Genomic DNA, 25072 nt, shown 5'->3' on the forward strand with positions numbered 1-25072 from the left:
AGAATAACTTGGAGAATAACCAAGAGAATAACTTGGAGAATAACCAAGAGAATAACTTGGTGCCCGGAGAGCGCATCTTGTAAGACAAGACTTATTATTTTGCATTGCAAAATATTGATAGAAAAAGCCGAGTTCAAAATCAAGATAAAAATTCATCAGATCAATATCTGCACATTGGCCGCAAAGTTTTCGCTATGCCTCGAAGAAAGTATATTGCTGCATCGATTCACCATTTTCTCGCAAAGTTTTTCTTGCAAAAGATTTACATGATATCTAGGAGTAGGGAAAATTTTCTCTCATCCATTTAACAAGAGCGATTGATAGGAGTTCCTGAAGAGTCAAAGATTTACCATAGTCTCAATTAGATTGGCAACTGTCTGTCAGCTCAAATTCTGAAATAAATTCTATATATTCTCTAGATTTCAGTTACACAAAGAGACGTCGAGAAAACTAGTATCTCAAATCGGTAATCAATTGAGGACAGCCATATCACAAAAAGCATATACATTGAAGCTGGTTGAAATTAAGGGCTTACTTTTTACTATAATTTTATTATTTAGATTTCAGATTGTTTTCCTTTCGCAAACAAAATCTCTATTCTAGTCTCAATATTATTCTTTATGACAAGGTGGCGAGAAGGCAGAATCGTTAGTACGCCGAGCAAAATGCTCAGTGGCATTTTGATCGTCTTTGCGTTCTGAGTTCAAATTCCGCAAGGGTCGATTCTATCTTTCATCCATTGGGGGTCGATAAAATAAGTACCAGTTGAGTACTGGAATCGATATAATCGACTTAACCCCTCCCCCAAACTGGGTGGCCTTGTACCAAAACTTGAAATCATTATTCTCAATAAGGCAAGCTGGCAGAATCTTTAGCATGTCGGACAAAATGCTTAGCGGCATTTCGACCACTTTTACATTCTGAGCTCAGGTTTTGTAGAGGTCGACTTTACTTTTCATTCTTTCGTGGTTGATAAAATAAGCACCAGTTAAGTAGTGGGGTCCATGTAAACGGCTAGCACCCTTCAACAAAAAGATAAAAAGATAAAAATCAAATAGCTTTGTGCCTATAGTAAAAAGGAATGTTATTCTCCACAATCGCATGTCTGTAAAGCCTGCCTTCGCTTCTTTCTGTCATATTTTTCTCATTGTCACCAGCAGTTACTGTGTCATCGACAACATCTTTACTATATTACTAGTTGTCTCTTTCCGCGCCAGTGGGCTGGGTCCTCAATTCTTCCTGGTACCAATTATAATTCCCGCCTTTCTCTTCGAATTAAAAACATATTTATATAATAATTGCATATCTAAAACTGAAGGCTCACTTTTCAACTTCATTTTCTTAATTTGAATTATAAAATATTTTTGTTTCTCTTTTTCAATCATATTACACTGGGAAACAGTTTTTTTTATTGTCAGGTTTTGGAGACATGTTTCCAAGTAATTTTGGGATACTGATTTAAAAAATATCACGTCAAGATTTTTCCCAAACTCAAATGTTCACTTTTCAACATTTCTGGCATTGTCACCATTTCTAAGGATATATCTGGCTTTATCAAATGTTGACCAATATATGGAGTTTGACATAACTTCGAAAATATAGTTTTTCAATATCATTTAAGTAAATGCAACTACAAAAGTGAAAACAAAAGTCATGTTTTTAGTATCTTCATTAAATACAGAGCATCAAACTATTTTCAACCTAACCAGTTTTAAATATGATATTAATAAACAACACATTTCTGTGGTCTTTAACACCATACATATCTCATATTTGTGGAATTTGTCTGTAGATATGCCCACACTCTGTTTTGATTTAGTGTGGCTATCATTGAAAACCAGATGAGAATGTTTTGTCGAAATTTTAACTATTTTTTAATGAAAACTGTTATTTTGAATACACCTTTAATGTTTTAATTGTGAGATCACATGGATCAAGATCACTTTTCGTTAAGCATAGCTGAAAAGTTGTAAAAAGAACTTCATGGTATGTATGCCCTTTGTGGAACTTTGCCATCAAAAATCTGCATTTGCTTACTTTGCAGCTGTTGACAATTCTGAAAATGCTTTTCCCAGATGACAACTAACTTGAATTTTGTATTTCAGTGTATAAAACATGTGTTGAAGCACTGAGATAGTGACTGCTTCAAATATTTAAACAGAAAGTTTCCAGCTTTGTCTTGCGAGAAAATTAAGATTGGTGTGTTTGACAGGTCATATATTAGGAGGCTATTGTGGGACGATCAGGTTTTGGAGATCACGTTTGGCGTTGAAAAAGAAGCATGGAATGCTTTTGCTGCAGTTGTGTCTGATTTTCTGGAAAACAAGAAACCATCAAATTATGAAAAACTTGTGCAGGCCCTGTTAACCAGTTTTCGAGCACTGGGCTGCATCATGAGTGTAAATGTGAATTTCCTGCACAGTCATCTGGACTACTTCCCTGAAAAATGGAGGATAGGTATCGAGGCAGGTATAACACAAACATGATGGCTGACTACTGCTGGTCTCTGCAAAGAGACTGTCGTGATGCAAGTTGTAATTAAACATTTTGAGTAATATATTTGTTAAATAATAAAAAAAGTACTATTTGGTTTGTGTTAGTTTCTTATTTTAGTATTGCATTTAATGGCAAAATTGACATTTTTTGGTCAAAATGAATTCATGTTTAACAAAAAACTTAAGGTGGTAGAAAATTTCTGTGAGTATTTCTGAAACCGGCACCATCAAATTTAGCAAGGCAACTAAAAATTTTCTCGAAAATGTTCTCAAGTGTTATCCTTCAGAGTCACATATCAGATTTCTTACAATATAGTACAAAATCAGAGTTACATGCTTCTTATGATAATTTATTTTAGAAGCCAAGTCTATGTCTCTATAGAATCTAAATCCAGTTCCCCCTATAATACTAGAAAATTTTACCATCGGGGGTAACACACACACACACACACACACACACACACACACACACACACACACACACACACACACACACGGAGGAACAAACTCTTTAACCAGTTTTAATTTTATGCCCAATTTATATACACAAAGATCTTGTTCAGATGTAAATAATTACTTTATGATACATGGGTGATGTATGCTAGTATATCCTATATAAAAATCCTTTTGCATTACCTTCAGTATTTTTGGGAGGACATGTCTTTGTGGTACATGTTACATTTCCTTTGGTCTTACAGGTGCACTGATTGTATTTATCCACCGCCATGAACGTCTGCCCAAATTTGTATATTTTCCCATTATAGTGACATTCAATGAAAATATCGATCTTCTGTGTTGTAATATCTGAAAGAAAACCTTTACACACATTCAATTAATAAGCATTTGAAGACGATTCGCAAAGATTTGGTCGACAATTTATCAGACAACGACGAGAGAATATTCTAAATGTACTTTGCACCGAATTCAGAACACAAAATAGATACAAAATGTAAACTGATTACCTTAGTTCACTGTCTTCAGGAGGACATAATAAAAGAGACGCATCATATAAAGGGCATATATAAAAAGACACTTGAAGTAAGTGACTATTCAGAATAGACTAAAGGCTCTATATATTGGATTGAAAAATTCTTCATACGATACACTAATTTCAAAGTAAAGATCAATATTCATTACAGAAATAATTAAACAATCTTTTTATAAAATAGCAATTCTTATTTCATTTTAGATTACAATGTTCATTTATTTCAGAAATTGAAATTGTTCAGTTAAAACGGTTGAGTGTACAATATATTGGACACTGAATTCCTTGTTATATAAACTAATTAAAAGAGTTTGTTGTCTCTGGAAGCAAACTCGGTGTACAAATTTATTAATGGTTCGCATATATATATATATATATATATATATATATATATATATACATATATAAATTGTTAAAGAGGACAACAGACGTTAAGGCAAAGCAAACATCTCAAGTCGTATACAATATTATTATTGGAAAAAATTCAAATTCTTACAATTATTTCTGGAATATCCCCGAGTATAGAATATTCTGTCATTAGAGGCAAATTGGGAAAAATAAGAATGGTATATATATATTAATGAGATGGGAGTAAAAAAAAATAAGAAGAGGAGAGAAAGAAGAAAAAAGAAACATAAAAGTTCATAGTTCAACTTTCCGATGTTGTAGAAACAAGAGCATAAGTCCTTAGGTGCAATCCTGCGTAGATCCATGTGGGTTAAAATCCTGATATAGTAAACGTCTTTTTTTCTCTGGATTTAAAACCCACATGGAACTATGCAGGATTGCACCTAAGGACTTATGCACTTGTTCCTACAACATCGAAAAGTTGAACTATGAACTTTTATGTTTCCTTTTCTTCTTTCTCTCCATCTCCTTATTCTTTTACTCCCTCCCTCTATGTCATCGCATTAATATATATATTTCATTCTCATTTTCCCTATTTTTCCCTATTTGTCTCTAATGGCGGGATATCTCAGAAAAAACTGTGGGACTGAATTTTTTCCAATTATAATAGTGTATACGACTCGAGATGTTTGCCTTGCTTTAACATTTGTTGACCTGTTTAACAATTATATATCCGCTGCATCGGAAATCTGCAATATCTCCATAACTACCGTCTCAGCTATAAACTTGGAGCCCCAGTAATCCGTTACAGCACTTACCTAGCGTACCTAATCGTTTAGATTACTTGTGAACTAAACCCCCATACTTTCTATCTATCTATCTATCTATCTATCTATCTATCTATCTATCTATCTATGTCCATCCATCCATCCATCCATCCATCCATCCATCTATCTATCTATCTATCTATCTATCTATCTATCTATCTATCTATCTATCTATCTATCTATCTGCATATACATATATATATTTCCCTTACGTATTTCGAGACTAATAACCTGGTATAGAACTCAGTATATGCTTACTTCAAAACAAAGTGCTAAACGAGTATAGAGAGGTAATAGGAAAATGAGATGACAAAGGAATAAATTATTATCTTATGAACTTCATTATCTTACAGCTGTTTCTAAAAGCCCCTTCAGTCATGAATGATCAGAGGATTGCATCTAGAAAGTTTCCCTCCGAGGCAGAAGTCCGGGCAAGGTTGTTTGTGGGAGACCACCAGTCGCTCATGCATATCAGTCTTCCCTCTCCACGCCATCGATGTTGTCTAAGAGAAATATAAAGACCGATACAGCTTGGCTGTCAGTGATGACGCAACCCATTTCTACAGCTGAATGAACTGGAGTAACGTCAAATAAAGTGTCTTGCTCAAAACACAATACACAGCCCGGTCCAGGAATCGAATTTACAATTTCCCGATTGTAAGCCCGATGCTCTAACCACTGGGCCTTGCCATGCACCTTCATATACACACACACACACACACACACACACACACACACACACACACACACACACACACATACTCCTATACTCGGGAACGAATACTCCTTGAACTCAGATCAATACTAATCAAAAGACATTACCCAATATCTTTAATAAATGATGGAATTAAACGAGCTAAGGAAATAGACATACGAACATTAAGGGAAGTCAACCGAAATACTAAACCAGACTTAAAAATACTGCCATACGTCTCCACACATAACACTAGAAACAACGAAGCCTTTAACGTTATCATCCAAAATCTACCCATCCTTACAAGAGATAAAACAATGAACAAATTTTAGACTTGCACAAAATTATCAAAAGTAAAATGCAATCTAAATCACTGAAAAAATATTAACCAGCGCAAGGCTGTATCCATTAACAACAGAACCAAAAGTGAAAAAATGTGGTCGACCTAACTGTGGTACTTGCCCCCACCTTTTGGAGGGGTTCAGAGTTCCACTTTAAACAAGGTGAAATATTTAAGATTAAATCAAATTTCGCCTGTGCCTCGGAAAATCTAATCTATGCCATTATATGCTTAGGGTGTGGTAATAATTATATTGGCCAAACAGGAATGTCACTCCGTAGAAGAACCACTCTCCACAAAGAACAAAGCCGTCACCCACATTACAGACAGATACAGATCAGTGGACACATAGAAAGGTGTGCGAGGAATCTTAATCCTATTTTCCTAATTTTTCCCCTCTATCAATGTTCACAGAACACCTCAATAAACAAAGAATGAATAAAGAGGCAACTTTCATCAATAAATATCTTCCACAACTAAATATGAACACATAACATAATATAGAACACTACTAACCTTCCATTTAATACCACTAATCCCCATACACCCCATACACCATTCACATTACAGAGCTAGATCTACCCTAATTGCACCAAATCCAGAACTACTTACCTCCCTTACACATAATCTTTTTACTCAGGGACTAGTAGACCTGACACCGTTCAGTATTCGGTGTGCTTTCAAAGCAATGATTAGAGTTATTACGAAACCAATATGCTTTTGAATCTCTTTAACAGCTCACAATAATGACTTTTATTACTTTTATTCCTACCTCAGTTCATCTAATTGTATATATCTATCATTACTTTTCATAAAAAGCCTTTACTTTTTTTGATTTTCAATGTGCATTTTCGCTTATTTTTCTTCTTACTTTCCCATTACATTTCCACGTGTAGTTTCTATTTTGTTTTTGTAACATATTTCTATTATATATATATATATATATATAAACATACACACACACATTGCTTGGATAAACTTAGTTGATGGAAGTCCTTTAGTCTGCTACGTTACCGATGTAAGACCTTATCCGGAACTTAGAAAGCAGAACACCCTCCTCAGTTTACTATATTACGCATCCAAGATTCTACCTTATCTGTATTTAGTAGGCAAGACGCCTCTCTGAGTTATTTTCTTTCTGCCATGTTTCGTATTACCTTGACTTTTTCCTTGAGAGCACTTTCGTTCAGTACATGTTATAGTTCCTTTCGATTTGCAAGTACACGTATTACATTTATCTCCAGCTGTGAACGTCTGCCCGATAACGTGTACCTCTCCGTGGTAGTGGCAAAGAAAATAATTGTGCTTCATCTGTGTCGAAGTCTCTGAAAGAAAAGTTTAACAAGAATTCAGTATGAATTCGAAGACGTTTCTGCTTCTCGCATAAAAAATAGTTGACTAGTTTATTAGCCTTTTGAATATAACACCAAGACGACAGAAAAGCGACACAATGTTATAAATCATTAATGTAGCTAGCAAGAAAATACACCGGTTACAAACTTCTAATTTGCATTGAAATACATTCATAATGATTGAACTCAAAATCAAAATGAATAATCATTACATCAATATTGAAAGAATAATTTCTCAGTTTTAATTCCCATTTATTTATCGGAATTGATGTGTTCATTGCAATAATGTCATTTAGGATTACAATTTAGTTTGAATAAATTCCACTAATGAGATTAAACGGAAACAGCTCAGTGATAAGATATAGGACTACAAATCACAGGAAACAAGTATGTGTTAAAATCATTAGCTGAAGGCATTTCACATGGTTTAGGGGAGGATAACGATGTGCACCGATTCACTGCTTCCAACATGTTTTTTGTTATAGTTTGACATCATCAACAGCGAAGACGTTATCTATAATTTATTGAACTCAGCTCCATGAGACTGGAGACAAGAATTTGATTTTAGAATTCCTGGGCACTTTTTGGGGTTACTGTTGACAGAAAATGTATAAGCCAATCACTGTAATATTTTATTTCGTTTTTGGATTTGGTTTGCAAGATATTTTTATGTGATTTCGTGTGTTGAAGCATATTCTGTTGTGTCTGTGGAGAGTCATTTTCTTATTGTGCCTTAAAATTTAACACACTCATCGTTAAAATTTCCACTTATTTCTTATTTTTATTTTCCTAAAATTTTCGTTGCATCTTGCAACCTTTTCAATAGTCTTGACTCTGTCCGTTATTTACGCTGCGTTCTGTTTTTGCTTTTGTTTGTTTTTGCACATGTGTGTGTCTCAGTGTGCATGTGTATGTATGCATGTGTGCATGTGTGTGTATGTATGTCTGTGTGTGTGTGTGCATATGTATATATGTATATATGTGTGTATGTATATATGTATGTATGTGTGTGTTTGCATGTACGTATGTATGTATTCTGCATATTCCTGTGTTTGTGTGTTTTTTTTTTTTATGTATGTGTGTGCATGTGTGTATATGTATGTATATACATCTGTCTCCTTGTGTGTGCATGTCTGAGTGTGTGTATGTGTGTGTGTGTGTGTGTGTTTTGCTGCTATGTACCATGTTGGGAAATTCACCGATTCATTCGCATCTACCATCGTATCTATAGATTTTTATGCGAAAGGAGCACCAGGAAGTGACTGCAACAGTTAATCATTGAGTTTTGTAACGGTCACATTTTTCGGAGCCAGCACTGCTCTTTCAGACAGCCATTCATGGCTGAAGTAATTATCTTTTAAATGGGGAAAAACTTTATGGGTGAGTTCGGCCAAAGATGAAACAGAAGTTGTGAACGGGTGGACGTCCAGTTCCCCATCAGCGTCAAGAGACACTTTACCATCACGAAGTTTCAGAATGTCACTTGAGAAGTTAGCCGACGTTTGGTCGCCGAGCAATCGAGCCCTCATTTTGATTGTCAGGGTCAGTGACCTGACATGATGCCAGAGCGGAGACGACTTAAGGCATGCTTGAACCTCATCTGCTCGCGTGCCTTTGGGGATAACAGGAAGAGTTTGCCCAAAGTCACCTGAAAGCAAAAGCGTAACAACTCCCATGTGGGCTTTGTAACCCCTGATATCCTGAAGGGTTTTGTTTAATGCGTCGAAGGCTCCCTTGTGGGTCAAAGTACACTCGTTCCACACAATAAGCTGACAGCGTTTCAGCACTTGGGCCTGGTCAGAGTTCTTGCTTATATTGCAGGTAGGTGTTTCTGACATAGTTAAATTGAAAACAACTTAAAGGTGGTGTATGCAGTTCTGCTGCCAGGCAGCAAATTTGTAGCAATCCCTGAAGATGCGACCACAACCACAATGCTCTTTTAAATCCTGACCTTCGCTAGGATGAGCTTCGTTACAAAGGTTTTGCCTGTACCCCCTGGAGCATCAAGAAAAAACAAACCACTTTTCCTGTGGCGCACACAATAGTATAAACATGCCGTTGATCCGGAAGAAGCTTTGGTTCAGTTTCTAAGACGAAATTGGTAAGGGCATCTGTGTCGTAGGACGTCTCTCGCAAAAGAGCTGTAGAAAGTAAGTTTGACTCTGAACGTAGCGGCTTAGGCAGACCGTATGAGGGCAAGTCATTGCCACCGAATGATACAACTGTACTTTCAATGTCGATCACGGCTTGAGTGTATACCTCATCGCTTATACTTTCTATCCCAGGAAAAAGCAACTTCGCCTGACGTATGAAGTCCTCCGACAAGTCGTCTTTAAATTTGAGCCACAAAGACAAAGGGTTGTTCAGTTCACAAATTTGCAGCATAACAGCAAATAGAACTCGTAGATGCTTAGTTGTCTGGGGTGCAACAGCTTCGAATAACGTCGCCTCCCATTGCGCATCATCTTCCAGCAAACTCGCTTGAGGCATGCGTACTTGTAAGTGCTGCATGCAGAGCCATCGACAGTCCTTAAGTCATCAAACGACTGGGGCCCACATACCTCATGCAACAGACGGTGAAGATAAAAGCACTTGTGTTGGCTCGGATGCACTGTGTAGCTGTTATAGTGGATCCCTAGCATAAATAAATCTGAATAATCTGGTGTCACATCAAATGCTGGACCAATAAACACATTGATTAAGTGGTATGCAGCTTCATTTTGCTTCTGTAGTTCAGTTTCAGTCTTCCGGTCATCCGCTGAGTACCGCGACGTCATGAAACTCTTTGGGTCAAACTGCAAATGTGTACCGAGTTTGGTTGAAATCGGACGACTTTTTGAAAAAATCGATAATTATCGATCAAGTTTTTGTGAAAACCGAACATTGATCGAAGCAGTTGTTATGACTAAAGCATGCCTCGGAACACAACTAATGCATATCTGAAATTTCAATCGAATCGATCCGGTGGTTCAGCGGTTTGGCCCGGCTTCACCCGAAAGCACTTGTACACGGAAACCGTAAACAGCGCTAAAATATAACTTTTAGAAAAGCAGCTTGGGTTTTGATTTGATTCAAGAGGTTACCAAGGTTATTGCTTTAAAAATGTCACGTCACAAACCGTCTTTTCTCAAGTGTAAGGCCTCATGTTTCCGCAGTTTCATGATAATTTATTAAGACCCGTGCAACGCCGGTTACTACTACTAGTGAAAGCTTGTGCAGTGCAGAGGCTGTTATTGCTTTAACTATCTCATGCTACACATAGAAATCGCTTTCATTTATTGTAATGGAAAGCTTCAGTGCCGGATGTTTACTGTTATTGGCAGTGGCTATTTTGAGGTCACGTGGGGGGTCACAATGTGTGTGCACACCATGGTGGAGATTAATTGTTTATGCATCGGAGAAGGAATGGGGTCAGTGTTCTCAGAAAAACAAATCAGGAGCTACTTCAACAAAGGCATTTTGTTCGAATGTGAGTTTGTCGAATTGTGCTCAAACAAAGCGCAATTTAATGAAATGAAACATGGCATAAGACTCGTTGGGTGAAAATGCGTTCGTTTATCGAGTTTGGTTTAAATCGGCTCAATGGTTCCGGCACTAAGGCCTGCCTTAAAAGCATTTTTTTGAGTCGGTTTTTCCCGTGCTGTGTTCAAACGAAACGGAATTTGAAAACAATAATTATGAAACGAAAAACTTTGGGTAAGAATGCATAGGTATGTCAAGTTTGATCAAAATCAGACGACTTTTTGAAAAAAGTCGATAACTATCGATCGAATTTTTGCGAAAATCGAACATTGATCGAAGCAGTTGTTATAACTAATGCCTCGGAACATACCAAATGCATGTCTGAAATTTCAATCGATTCGGTTAGGTGGAACTCGAGTTATAAACCTTCATACTTGCACGCACGCACACACACACACACACATACACACACACACACCCACACACACACACACACACACACACACATACACACACACACACACACACACACACACACACACACACACACACACACACACACACACACACACACACACACACACACACACACAGAGTATCTGTTATATATATATAGAGAGATTGTATGCAAAAATTGAATCCATTAACGTTGTCATTTCCCTATTATCATACAAGCAACGTGTTGGAGACTGACTTGACATTCACAAAGAGGCATTCAGAAAACTACTTTATTGAGTGTATAATGAATTAAAGTTAAAATCATTAAGAAACATATATTACACACTGAATTGGATGTTAACATAGAAACAGCCTCCTGATCCACATTTTATTAATTTAGATTTCAAGATATTGTTCCTCTCACAACCGCCCACTTCCAAACCCAAAATTATTCTTTAAAATCGTATAACATTTATTATACTGTAAAGAAAGTAAAGCCAGATGATAGCAATAAGATTCTTAAGTTGCTGATGTATCATTATAACACGTTATCTACTGGAGAATATGATTGTACTCATTATCAGCCGAATTGTTTCTTAAAAAAACATTCCTACAAATACATACATACATACATACATACATGCATACATACATACAGACATTGGTACACACACTTATGTATATATACTGTATATAAGTATATACATATGTGTGTGTGTGTGTGTAAATTGTTAAAAACACTAGTCACATACTAGTCATATACGTTTAGAAGAACGCAATATTTGTTTTTGCATAAAACGGCGATGGAGTTTATGACATAACTAATGTTCAGTACATTCTGTATCAAAAACAACTTTTAGTATTTTATTTATATTCTACGGATATTTGTCCTCATCTTGTTTGTTGTTAACACAACGTTTCGGCTGATATACCCTCCAGCCTTCTTCAGGTGTCTTGGGGAAATTTCGAACCTGGGTTCTCATTCCTAAGGTATATCCGTCGAATGTAAATAATGTAAATAATGTACATAATTCCTCATCTCTTAAATATAGAACTGAACTTTTAGTATTACCTGGAGTTGTTGAGGGAATACATTTCTTTTCGGTACATTCCACTTTTCCTTTGGATTCACAACTGCAATTATTACATTTATCTACAGCTGTGAATATCTGCCCAAATACATACATTTGTCCATGGTAGTGGCATTTTACGGAAGTTTCATTCACCGGAGTTGCTGAAAAATATTTTATACATATGAATTTAGACACCTCCTCCACAGATTTTGATAAGCTAAACGCTCTGATGATCATATGTGATATTTTATCAATGAGAGCTGAATATATAAGAAACTATTTCTGAGATAAAGGCAAACGACAAACACAAAGTAAATTGGTGTCACTTTAGTTCCACATCACCATGGCCATGTGGCAAAAGAAACAAAACATATAAACAGTTGATTTGAAGAAACGCTTGAAGAGCAAGATCCATAAGACATTGATGGCACAGGGATTCAGAGTAAAGATCAATTAATTGCATTAATATTCAAATAATCATTTCTCGGGGTTTCAAATCTCATTACCTTCCGAAATTATTTCTTTCTTTCAGCAATATCATTATGTTACAGTTTATTTCGAATTTATTCTAAAAATAAGACTGTTAAACTGAAACTGGTTAGCACTAAAATATTGTATAACTAGCCTGAAAGGGGAAGGGGACTAGTCGATTACATCGACTCCAGTGCCCAACTGGGACTTATTTTATCGACCCTGAAAGGATGAAAGGCAAAGTCAACTACAGCGGAATTTAAACACATACACAGAACGTGAAAACGGACGAAATGCGGCTAAGCACTTTGTCCGGCGTGTTAACGATTCTGCCAGCTCACTCTCTCCCACTGCACGTAATAATGTAATTCATTAACAGTTTTACTTCCACAGCATTGAGTAATTACCATGTTTGAGATTGACTTGACACCCACAACGAGGTGTCGAATTCAATGAATTATATTAACCGAAATCATAGGTGTATGAATTTGAAAGTTTACTTCTGTTCCATTTTTTAAAATTAAGATTTCAAAACATAGTTTCGCAAATAGATCCACCACACTTCCAATTGTAATATTATTCTCCAAAATTGGATATCACATAATGTAAATGACGTAAATGTATAATGTAAAGGACGTAAAACAAGATAATATAGTTGATTCTAAAGTTGTCGACACAGCATTGTAATGAAGTTTATATTTATGAAAAATCTGAAAGAAGAAACATGCAGGATCATTCTGTATTTTGTTTGGGTTGCTGCTAAAAACATTTCTTTATTACCTGTGAAAAGCTATACATAGAAGGGACGGACAAGGATATTTACAACATATAGACGGTTGTTACAATCATATATTAAAAATTATATATAATGATATAATGAAATCGGAATGATAAAATCGAATGGTAACTATTTATTTATATATCCTCATTGATATCGCTATCTGGCCTGATTCCACCCAACACTACCGTGGCAAGCCAGGATTCACTATCGCAACAACAACAGCCTGCTGCTGCTACTACATTGGAAGCACCTTGTTTGGCACCACTATCTGACCTGATTCCACCCAGCCCTAAAGTTGCAAGTCAAGTTCCACTGCCGCTACAGCAACAACAACAACAACAACAGTCTGCTACTGCTACTACAATAGGACCATTGACCAATGATCCTGCCAATATAGAAAAACCTCAACTATGCCCACGTCAAAAACCCTGTCGTTACTATTCTCAAGGTAGCTGTAGATTTGGCCCCAGCGGCATTAACAACAAGGGACGCTGTGCTTTTTTCCATCCTACCTTATGGCGTAACTTGTTAAGGGCACCTGTCCATATGGTGTAATGGGAAAAAAATGCCCTCACCTCCACCCCAAATACTGTCCTAAATACAGAGTCCATGGCCCTGATCCTAAATATGGATGCACAAAAGGCAATGTATGCACCTTCTTCCATCCTAAACTGTGCCAAACTTCTGTGTCACTAAAGATGTGCTTGAACCCAGAATGCAACCACCATCATCTGGAGGGCACAAAACGATCGAAAAATATGAACAGCAACAGAGGAGACCTACGACAACAACAAAAACAAAATACAACCACATTTCACTTCCTACAACTAAACAACGAATACAGAACTATGGAAAAACCATGACACCAAATAACATAAACATGAACTATGTATCATCTGATCAAATAGCAAACCAAAGGGGCAACTCTTTTTTACTAACTTATCTAGAAAATATGAAGGCCGACCTAAGCCAGGAGATCCAACGAGCTATCAGCAACCATTTATGCAAAACGTAAGGAACACACACCCACCACCAACTAGAAAATTACACGCACACAGCTCTATACAAAACTCCCCTCACTGCTACCTCTGAACAACATAAAACATAACACTTAGCTCTTAGAACAATGCAAAAATCAACCTACTCTTTCTCGACATTCCTATTAAATGTACGTGGCATCAACCCATCGCTCATTGCCCCAAAATGGAAGATCCCATACATAGAGAGTTGGCTTGCCGAAACGGCACATTGCTTCCTTTTCTTTATCCTTACTGAAACTCACCTAAACAACACACATATGGATGCCGAGGTGAAAATAAAATATTTCACCATCATCCGTGCAGATCGCACAGACCGAAATAAAGTGGGGACAGCCATCTTTCTCCATGACTCCTTTTCAGTTGATGCCAAGGATATATTTCCCAATGGCTATTGTGAATCTATATTACTATTCAACAAAGCCAAAGACATAATCATTGTTGGTCTTTACAGGCCTCCCGAAGCACCTCTAAAGTGCTTTGAAGAGTGCCTCAGCAAAATCAAGTCCTTCCTTCAAAAATACAATTCCGGAAATATAGTAGTGATTTAAACCTCCCTCATATAAACTGGCCCACAAATACTCTGAAGTTAGGCAAATACTCTACATCAGACAAAGCAGCAGCAGAATTACTCTTTAATCTAATGGATAAATTTTTCCTGATTCAGCTAGTGCTCGAACCAACAAGACAGAATAAAACGATCTTGGATCTAATATTAACCAACCACTCTAGCTCCGTTCACAGTATTTCAGTTGAAAGAAACTCTCCTCTCAGACCACGATATGATACTCTGCAATTTTAATTCCCGGTTTATCAAAACCAAACCAGCCAATTCCACCCCACTGCACTTATTTGACAACATAAACTTCCACAAAGCGGACTGGGGAGCAATTAGAAAGGATCTGTCCGCCAGGGACTGGTCCTTCACTCTCAGTTCTACTCACATTGAGATTGCATGGCAACACTTTGAGAACATTGTCACCTATACATGCTCAAAACACGCTACTACGAAATCCACTAACACAAACAAAAACTGGCTCCCCAGAAAGATAAGAAACACTCATCAGGCGCATCAAAAGACTCAATAAAAAAATCAACCAATCAAAATACTCCCACATACAACATCCACATTCAACAACAATGAAAACGCTGGAGTTGGAAAAACTTCATCTGCAGACCGACATGAAACCTCCATTGAAAATCAAAGAGCTGCAGAGGAACAGTGGGTAATCAAAAAAATCAAACAGAACCCAAAAGTGTTCTATTTTATGCAAATAAGCAGAGAACCGCTGTCTCACCAACTGGGCTACTGATCGATGATAACGGCATTCCCCAACACGATGCTAAAGAAATGGCAGAAATACTGCAGAAACAATACTGCTCTGTCTTTAGTGATCCTACTGATATTGACGTAAGAGTAGCGAACGAAGTTGATTCCCAACATAAAATCTCGGACATAACCTTCACTGCCTCAGACATCATAGCAGCAATAAATGAGGTCAAATACTATTCTGCTGTAGGCCCTAATAGATTCCCCGCTAGTCCCTCTGACCAACCTCTGGAGAAATACTTTAAACTCAGGTTATATACCGAAACAGCTCCTATCACAGTCTGTCATCCCGGTTTTCAAAAAATGGAAACAAATCCTTCGCAGTCAACTATCGCCCAATCTCACTCACCTCCCACATCATTGAAGTGTTTGAAAGAGTGGTAAGATCAAGGATAGCTGGCTTCCTCGAGATCCACAAACTCCTAAATGCAAATCAGCATGGCTTTCGCTGTTTGAGGGACTGTCTAACACTGCTCTTACATCACATTGAGGATATACTTAAAGCCTTGAGAACAGGTTCGAACTCTGATGTCATATATCTTGACTTTAGTAAAGAGTTCGACAGGGTTGACCATAATATCTTACTCTCAAAATTGGCAAATGTTGGAATCCGTGAAAACTTCTACACTGAATTGACTATTTCCTGGCGAAGAGAACATAACATGTTGTAGTCGATGGAGTCCACTCAAGCCCAGCAAAAGTCACTAGTGGTGTCCCTCATGGGGACTGTCTTGGACCCGCTCCTCTTTATAATCTACATAAACGACCTTTCCAGCGTCGTAAAACACTGCAAAGTGAAAAGATTTGATGATGACACTAAGCTCTAGCAAATCATCAATGAAGAAGAAGACTGAACTCAACTCCAATCTGATCTATATGCGGTGAATCAATGGGCAAACAAAAAGAAAATGAAACAAAACGAGGGAAAATTTGAGCTGATGCATTTTGGAAGAAAGACTATACTAAAACAGTCATACTCTCTTAATTAAGGGGAACCGCTCACAACATCTAATGATATCAGAGACCTAGGAGTAATTGTTGATAACAATCTCAGTTGGAGTTCCCACATCAATAATAAGGTCGATATAGCTTGTAGGATGAGCTCCTAGATCTTAAGAACCTTCCGGTCCAGAGAACAACGTGTCATCATTCCACTTTTCTCCTTTGTACCGCCACACCTCGAATACTGCTGCCCCCTGTGGTCTCCCCATACAAAACAAAACATCTCGAAAATTGAATCACCACAGAGGGCATTCACTAAACGAATTAAGAGTATGACTGATCTCGATTACTGGGACCGCATTAAAACCTTGAAACTCTACTCTCTCCAGCGCCGCTGCGAGCGGTACATCATTTGCACGATGTGGAGAATATACCGCCAGCATTGCCCAAACGACCTGAACATTAGCCTCAAGGTTCATCCAAGGCTGTGACCACGAGCCATACGTCCCCTGCCCAATTCAGGATCACAACATATTGGTACACTTCGACACTTTCTTTTTCTCAACAGGCCCTGCCCTGTTTAACATTGTCCCTAACTGATCAAAGAAGAAAAGGATCCCATCACCTTTAAACAGAGTCTGGACAAATTTCTTCCAGGAATACCAGATAAAGCACCTATACCTGGATAAAACTCACTCAACAAGAACTCACAACTTGAATGGACCATGTTACTACAAACCTTGACTTAGAAAGGATTTAGATAATCCTATCAGGTGGTGCTATTAAGTTAGACATGGCATGGACCAATCTTTGGTCGAAACATATCTAAGTTTATATATATATATATATATATATATATATATATATATATATATATATATATATATATATATATATATATATATATATATATAAAAATATAAATATATATATATATCTATATATATGTATAATACAAGAGAGTTAGGGGTTGAGGATTCAAACCATTAAGGGATAGTATCTATCCAATATACTGCTGGGAGGGTACCTAATTATTATTACACTAGTGTTATACCAAGTGTAATAAGTGGGTGCGGGTAAAAGGGGGTTATTTTATCCTAAAGTTATATAGCAATAAGAAAATGGAGGAGAATATGCGGTATCCATCGACTTGCAGTCAGTGTATTCTATTGAATTAATTAATTTATTTTGTAGCTAAAATGACAAAAACCACAATATATAGATGTTTATGACATACCATGTCATATTAACAATCAAGGTTACAAATATAAAGTACATTTAGCAATTGGAGAATATACAGAAACTTACAGCTGTTTCGGCCTAGCGTTGGCATGCCCCATTCTATCCCTATAGCTCCTGCGTGCCGGAGTAATTAGCAGATGAAATGCTGAAATGGGGGTACATGCATGATTCGCTAGGCCTCTTCAGAGATACACAAAAATTCAACACAAATATAAAGTAAAAATAAAAATAAAATAAAAATAAAAATAGAAATAAAAATAAGAATACAGTAAAGATAAAAATAAAAATAAATGAAAAATGAAAATATAAAAATATAAGGCACATAAAAAGCCTACAAACAGTATATAAGACCATACAAATAGTTTTAGACACTCCAACACACATGTCTGTGCCTGTGTACATAACCATACTTAGATATCTATGGATTCAAAAGCATATATAGATGAGTACAAATGTGTGTCCTGAAAAATGGAGCTCATGGAGCTCTAAAATGTGGGAATGAAGGCCCCTATTGGAGGTGGGTGTGTTAATGTCAACCAGAGAAGTTGAATTGTTGGGAATGTTTTTAACTTGGGTCTTATAGTATGCCTGTATATATGTGAGAGTATAGTTTCACTTTAATAGTTTCAGTATAAAATTGAAAGTATCAAAGTGAAAGTATTTGAAATTACAGTAGCGACATGTTATTGTTTCACTTTTGACACGTAATACTGAAATAGTGGAATAGTTTCAGTGTTAAAGTGAAAGTATCTGACATTACAGTAGTGATGTTATTGTTTCACTTTTGACAGGTAATACTGGAATAGTGGAGGAGATATGATATTGTGGGCTCGAACTATGCAAGAAGTTAAAAATTGCTTTCGCCTAAGACACTACATGGACCCTAAGTAAGACTTGTGTTAATTTGGAATGAAATTGGTTGTGTAGTTCTCGAGTTTTAGGGATTCACACAGACACACATTGTCATCTTTATATATCTAATATTTATGCGCATATTCGAAAATTGTAGTGTTATGGACCCTGTAAAAAGGATTTTGCTCCTGAAAAATAGAGCTCTTGGAGCTGAAAAATGTGGGAGTTAAAGCCCCAATTGGGGCTGGGTGTGTTAATGTAAAGCAGAGAAGTTGAATTGTTGGGAATGTTTTTAACTTGGGTCTAATATGTATTGTTTGAATTTCTTTCAAATTGGAAATATATGTATGTTCACTGGGTTTGTAAAAGACAGTAAAGCTACAGGAAACCAAAAAACGAATGATCACGATAATCAGTCGGCTACCCTAGCGTAGTCGTTACTACTCCCCAATGTAGGATTCCTCACCATACAGGTGACAGGCACAGCTGTAAGATGCATTACGGATGTATAGCAATTGGAAGGGCATGACCCAATTGAAATAACAACGTGTGACGTTTGGAGTAAAGGGAAATGAAAGTGTCACCTCTGGAGTTTGCAAATGACCACTATACCGATAGGTAACTGGGCAGAAAAATATTACAATCAATAAATGTCTTAGAACAACCAGTCACTCATCTGGGAAGGCCTTGAAATCAATGTTACCAACTGGGGACTATGTGTGATTCAGTGATAATAAAAAGACTCAAAGGAGGTCTGCAACGAAATGATTTTACTCAACACTTTGCAAGTGAATCAGTGGAGGCAAAGATGCGTCTCATTTACTTGACAATTTATGCACCACATTGCAGAAATCACAATGTAAAGCTTATCTGAAAGGATAGTCTTACACTCTTGTACCGTTGAATTACAAATAATGCTCATCTTTTATGTTCGGGTGACCCTATAGGTTCCAATAGTAAAACTGTATTCGTCTTTGCTTAGGAAAAATGACTAAATCGTGGGTGTGAAGTCCCTATGAAGGGGTCTTTGTAACTTCTAAGAAGAAGAAATTCTAGAAATATTACTTTATTTGTGTGTAATATGTATGGTTAAAATTTCATCAACATCAAAAATATATGAATTTTCATGGGGGTTATGACCGTTATGCATAGAATATAATTTCCAAATTAAAGACTTTCTCTATTCCCGAGCGTTAAACTAATACATCCTTTTGTTGTTTACACCACCTGTCCTCGTCTGTTGTTTTTTTCGTAAATTCTCCCCCCCCCCATATATATATATATATATATATATATATATATATACACATGTATATGGATACATTTGTGCAGATATACATATGCATGTATGTATGTATATATGTATGTATGCCTGTATATATGTGAGAGTATAGTTTCACTGTATTAGATTCAGTTTGAAAATGAAACCATTAAAGTGAAAGTATCTGTCATTACAGTATCGAAATGTGATTGTTTCAGTTTTGATACTGAAATAGTGGAAAAGTTTCATTTTTAAAGTGAAAGTGTTTGACATGAGTGTTTTTGTTTCCCTTACGACACGTAATACTTAAATAGTGGAGGAGATATTATGTTGCTGTGGGCTCGTACTATGCAAGAAGTTAAAAAAGTTCTTGACTAAAACACAACCGGGACCCTAAGTAAGGCGTGTGTAAAATTTGAATGAAATTGGTTGGGTAGTTCTGGAGTTTTAGGGATTCACACAGACACACAGACACACAGACACACAGACATACATTCTAAAATTTATATATATATATATATAGAAGATTTATATATATATATTTATATTTGTATATATGTTCATATTTATATATATATATTCATATTTATATGTATATCTATAATTATATATATATATATATATATATATATATATATATATATATATATATATATATATATATATATATAATTATATATATATATATTCATATATATATATATATATATATATATATATATATATATGTATGTATTTATATATGTTTATATTTATGTATATATATTCATATATGTATATATATGCATATATACTCTTTTACTCTTTTACTTGTTTCAGTCATTTGACTGCGGCCATGCTGGAGCACCGCCTTTTTAGTCGAGCAACTCGACCCCAGGACTTATTCTTTGGAAGCCTAGTACTTATTCTATCGATCTCTTTTGCCGAACCGCTAAGTTACGGGGACGTAAACACACCAGCATCGGTTGTCAAGCGATGTTGGGGGACAAACACAGACACAAACATATACACACACACACATACATATATACATATATACGACGGGCTTCTTTCAATTTCCGTCTACCAAATCCACTCACAAGGCTTTGGTCGGCCCGAGGCTATAGTAGAAGACACTTGCCCAACGTGCCACGCAAAACACACTTGATTGATATTTTAAGTGGCGATGAGATTTTTAGATATAAACTTTAAGAGATCCGGTCTCAAAAACATTTTTTAAATATTACCTGGAGTTATCGGTAGAGAACATTTCTTTTCAGAACACTCTACTTTCTCCTTTGACTTGCAACTGCACTTATTGCATTTATCTGAAGACATGAATATCTGCCCAAACATGTATACTTGTCCATTGTAGCTGCATGTTTTCGAGGTTTCGTTGTTCTGTTTTGTAGTTTCTGAAAGATAAGTTTTACATGAATTCAGTATGAAATGATGGATTCCCTTTCACAGATTCTGTTTAGCTTATCATACCATGATTATCATATATGAAAATTTATCGAGAATAGATGAACGTACAAGAAATTATTTTCACGATCAAGACTGATGACAAACAGGCAAAGTAAACTGGTTACTTTAGTTCTCTCTCCTCAAGGCCACATAGCAGTCCCGCTTTAAATAAAGCATATATAAATGGTCAATTTAGCGCGATGCCTGGAGAGCGCAGTTCGTAAATGATTTTGATGGCAAACGTATTAAAATGTTAAGAGGAATCAGGGGATCAAAATCGAGATCAATACTAAATAAGAGAAAAATTGTAAATTATTTCTTAGATTTACAGTTCAGTCAAATTCTCGATAATTTTAACAATGTCATTTATATTATATTTTATTTGGATTTTTTTTCAAAACGAAATTTTTAAGCCGAAGGAAGCGAGTGTTAAAATACTGGACTACTTCTAAGTAAATCATATTGAGTTTATATTACTTCAAAGATATTTATTGATTCACAGAAAGTAATTTGAAACACCAAATAGCAATTTCATCCCAAATTTTACCGGATGAGGAAAAGCATTTCTCATTTGTTTAATGTCCTGAAACTGTGGAGAAGGATTTGATTTTTAAGATCCTGAATACTCAAAAATAAATTTTCCATTCTAATAATGCAATTAGTCGTTTTCTATCGTGAATGAGGAACTCAGGTAAAAGTTACCTGTCTCTAGAATATCTTGCTTACGGAAATGTACGGAAAATCCTCAAAGCATTTAATACTGCACACTATAATGAAATTCATTCAAATGCTCACTCTAGTAACAGTGAAAGCGTCATGTTAAAGATATGGTTTGAAAACGACTTTTAGTATTACCTGGAGTGGTTGAGGGAGGACATTTCTTTTCGGAACACTCTACCTTTCTATTGGACTGGCAACTGCAATTATTACATTTATCTACAGCTAAGAATATTTGCCCAAATATGTATATTTGACCATTGTAGTAACATTTTACGGAAAATCCGGTCACCTGTATCGTAGGTTCTGAAAGATAAGTTTTACCTGAATTCATTATGATTTAAAGACACCACGCTCCCAAAGTTTTAGTTAGTAAATCACACCGTGATTATACCTTATGATAATTTATCGGTGAGAGATGATCATATAAGAAATTATATCCTAGATTAATACAAATAACAAACATATAAAGTGTATTGGCTACGTTGGTCCCCCATCAACAACACCAAGTAGCAAAAGAAACATGACAAAATTCCCGGAGAACTAGATGACAAAGTGCTGACTATGCATTGAAATACAACAATAGGAAACTGGAATTCAGTGTGAAAATCAATATTTATTATGAAACAGACTCCGAAGTGATGGTATTTCTCAGGTTTAAAATTCATTCTTATTTTTCAATAATTTCAATAACGTCACAGATTATTTCGTGTTAATTCAAAAAAGAACATTTTAACTGAAAGTAGTGAGTGCTAAAATCTTGGACAACTACAAATCATTGGTTTTCATTCCAATGCAAAATTTACTGGGAATAAACTGACATCGTAACTACGGATGAGGTAAGTAATTTCTAAATGATATCCTGAAACTGTAGAAGACTTGGTTTTGAAGACCCTGGACAGTGTAAAACATGTTTGTCATTCTACCGATGACAAAGGCAAATGCTATTATCGCTCTAGACAATACCAAAAGCATTTGATAATAGATGCAATAATGGAATTTATTAAAAGATTCATTTTAACAACATTGCAGAACCTTCATGTTAGAGATGAGGTGACATTTACAAGGAGGCATTGCCTAGTATCTCAAGAGTACTATGAATTACGAAAAGCCAAGTCATTAAGAAATAACCATATATTATACATTAAATTTGAAGTTGTAAGATCACTGATGACTTCTATTTTCTTAATATTGGTTTCGAAACATTATTGTCTGGTTCACAAAACTTCTATTCCAATCCCAATACTATTCTCCAAATTCCTATATCAGATGCGTTAGAAACTAAAAAAAGTAAAACAGTGAAAGCGATTAGATTCTCAAGTTCTTTATGCACAGTTTCTATAAATCTTATAGAACTTAAGGATCTGGAAATTCATATGTGAAGGACAGTTTTCTAAGCATTACGAGAGATGTTACCAATAAAACCACGTTACTGTGTCTATCTGAAAATTTATGAAAAATATAATGTCCCAGCTTAATTTCATTTAATCATAAGCAATGTCGATGACATATATAACGTACAGTAGATCTGGTATGAAAGCAACTTTTATTGTTACCTGGAGTTACTGAGGAAGGACATGTCTTTTTTGTACAATCTACTTCTCCTTTGGGCTTGCAACTGCACTGATTACATTTATCTACAGCTACGAATACCTGCCCAGCTATGTACACTTGACCATTGTACTTGCATTTTGAGGAAGTGTCGTTCTTTAGTGTAGCTCCTGAAAGATTAGTTTAACACGAATTCAGTATGAAGCGAAATTTGGTTAGTAAATCACAATGTAATTATGATATATGATAATTTATCGATGAAAAGATGATTATATAAGAAATAATTTCCTCGATCAATACACACGGAGTATATTGCTTACTTTGGTCCCACACCTCAAAGGCCATGTAACAGAAGAGACATATAAATAGTTAATTTGACGAGATGCCCTGGGAGCCAATTTTCTTATAGATGACATAGACAACAAAGTACTGACTATGCATTGAAATACATTGATAGGGGATGGGGATTCAGTGTCAAGATCAAATAATTCTATTCCTCAGATTTACAAGTCACTCTTATTTTTCAATAACGTCAATAATGTCGTTTATGCTAATTTCGAAGATATTCAAACTAGAACATTTTTAAACTGAATGTAGTGAGCGCTAAAATATTGGCCATCTAGTAATCATTAGTGTTCTTTCTGCTGAAAAAGTTACTGGCAATAAATGGACATCGTAACTACAGATGAGGAATGTTTCAGGACATCAAAGGAATATCCTGAAACTTGAGAAAAACTAGATTTTGGAGATCGTGGACACTGTAAAATATATTTGTCATTCTAATAAAATGATTGTTAGTTTTCTGTCATGAGCAAGAAATAAACATATACTGTTACACCACTAAAATGACTTGGTTATATAATGCTTCAGATACGAGGGTCGGCTGGAAAGTTCATAACTTAACCAAGATATTCTCATCGAATGTGACCAAATGAGGTTTATTTTTCAACATAGCTCCTTTTTTGGTTCACACACTTCTTTCATCGGTGTTGTAGTGCTTCGAACCCAATGGTGAAGAAGCTTGCCTCCTATTGCTAAAAAAAGTCATCAGTAACAGATATGATGTCACCATGACTGCGATACAGGTTAGCAGCCAAGTGTTCTTTCATGTTGGGGAGCAGATAATGGTAAGATGGGGCCAAATTAGGAGAATAGGGAGGGTAATCAACCAGTCCAAAGCCACAATTGGCACAGCAGCCATTGAAACCAAGCACTTGTGTACTGGGGCATTGTCTCAATGAAACAAAACCCCTTTCGTTAGTTTTCCTGGTCGTTTGGTCTTGAGAGTCTTTCGTAACTCCCTCAGCAAGTTGGCATAATACTATTCATTGATAATATGGCCCTTTTAAAGACAGTCAATAAACACAATGCCTTTTGCATTCCAAAAAACTGAGGCCATCAACTTTCCTGCAGATGAAATTACATTGG

The 25072-nt window shown here is 36.0% G+C and overlaps 1 protein-coding gene across 1 annotated transcript in view; it reads right to left on the bottom strand.

Annotated features, from left to right (window-relative positions):
- The window catches only part of LOC106872600 (uncharacterized), a 314391-nt gene that overhangs the window by 61516 nt on the left and 227803 nt on the right, over positions 1 to 25072 (bottom strand). Inside the window, exons 55-60 of the mRNA XM_089360611.1 lie at positions 23650 to 23814; positions 22232 to 22399; positions 21157 to 21324; positions 12014 to 12175; positions 6847 to 7014; positions 3132 to 3311 (exon numbers count right to left, since the gene is read on the bottom strand). Coding sequence (XP_089216737.1) covers positions 3132 to 3311; positions 6847 to 7014; positions 12014 to 12175; positions 21157 to 21324; positions 22232 to 22399; positions 23650 to 23814 — 1011 coding nt within the window. The remainder of the gene's footprint in view (positions 1 to 3131; positions 3312 to 6846; positions 7015 to 12013; positions 12176 to 21156; positions 21325 to 22231; positions 22400 to 23649; positions 23815 to 25072) is intronic.

This window comes from Octopus bimaculoides, chromosome 11 (assembly GCF_046866305.1).
Source record: "Octopus bimaculoides isolate indiv1 chromosome 11, ASM4686630v1, whole genome shotgun sequence".
NCBI classification, from domain to species: domain Eukaryota; kingdom Metazoa; phylum Mollusca; class Cephalopoda; order Octopoda; family Octopodidae; genus Octopus; species Octopus bimaculoides.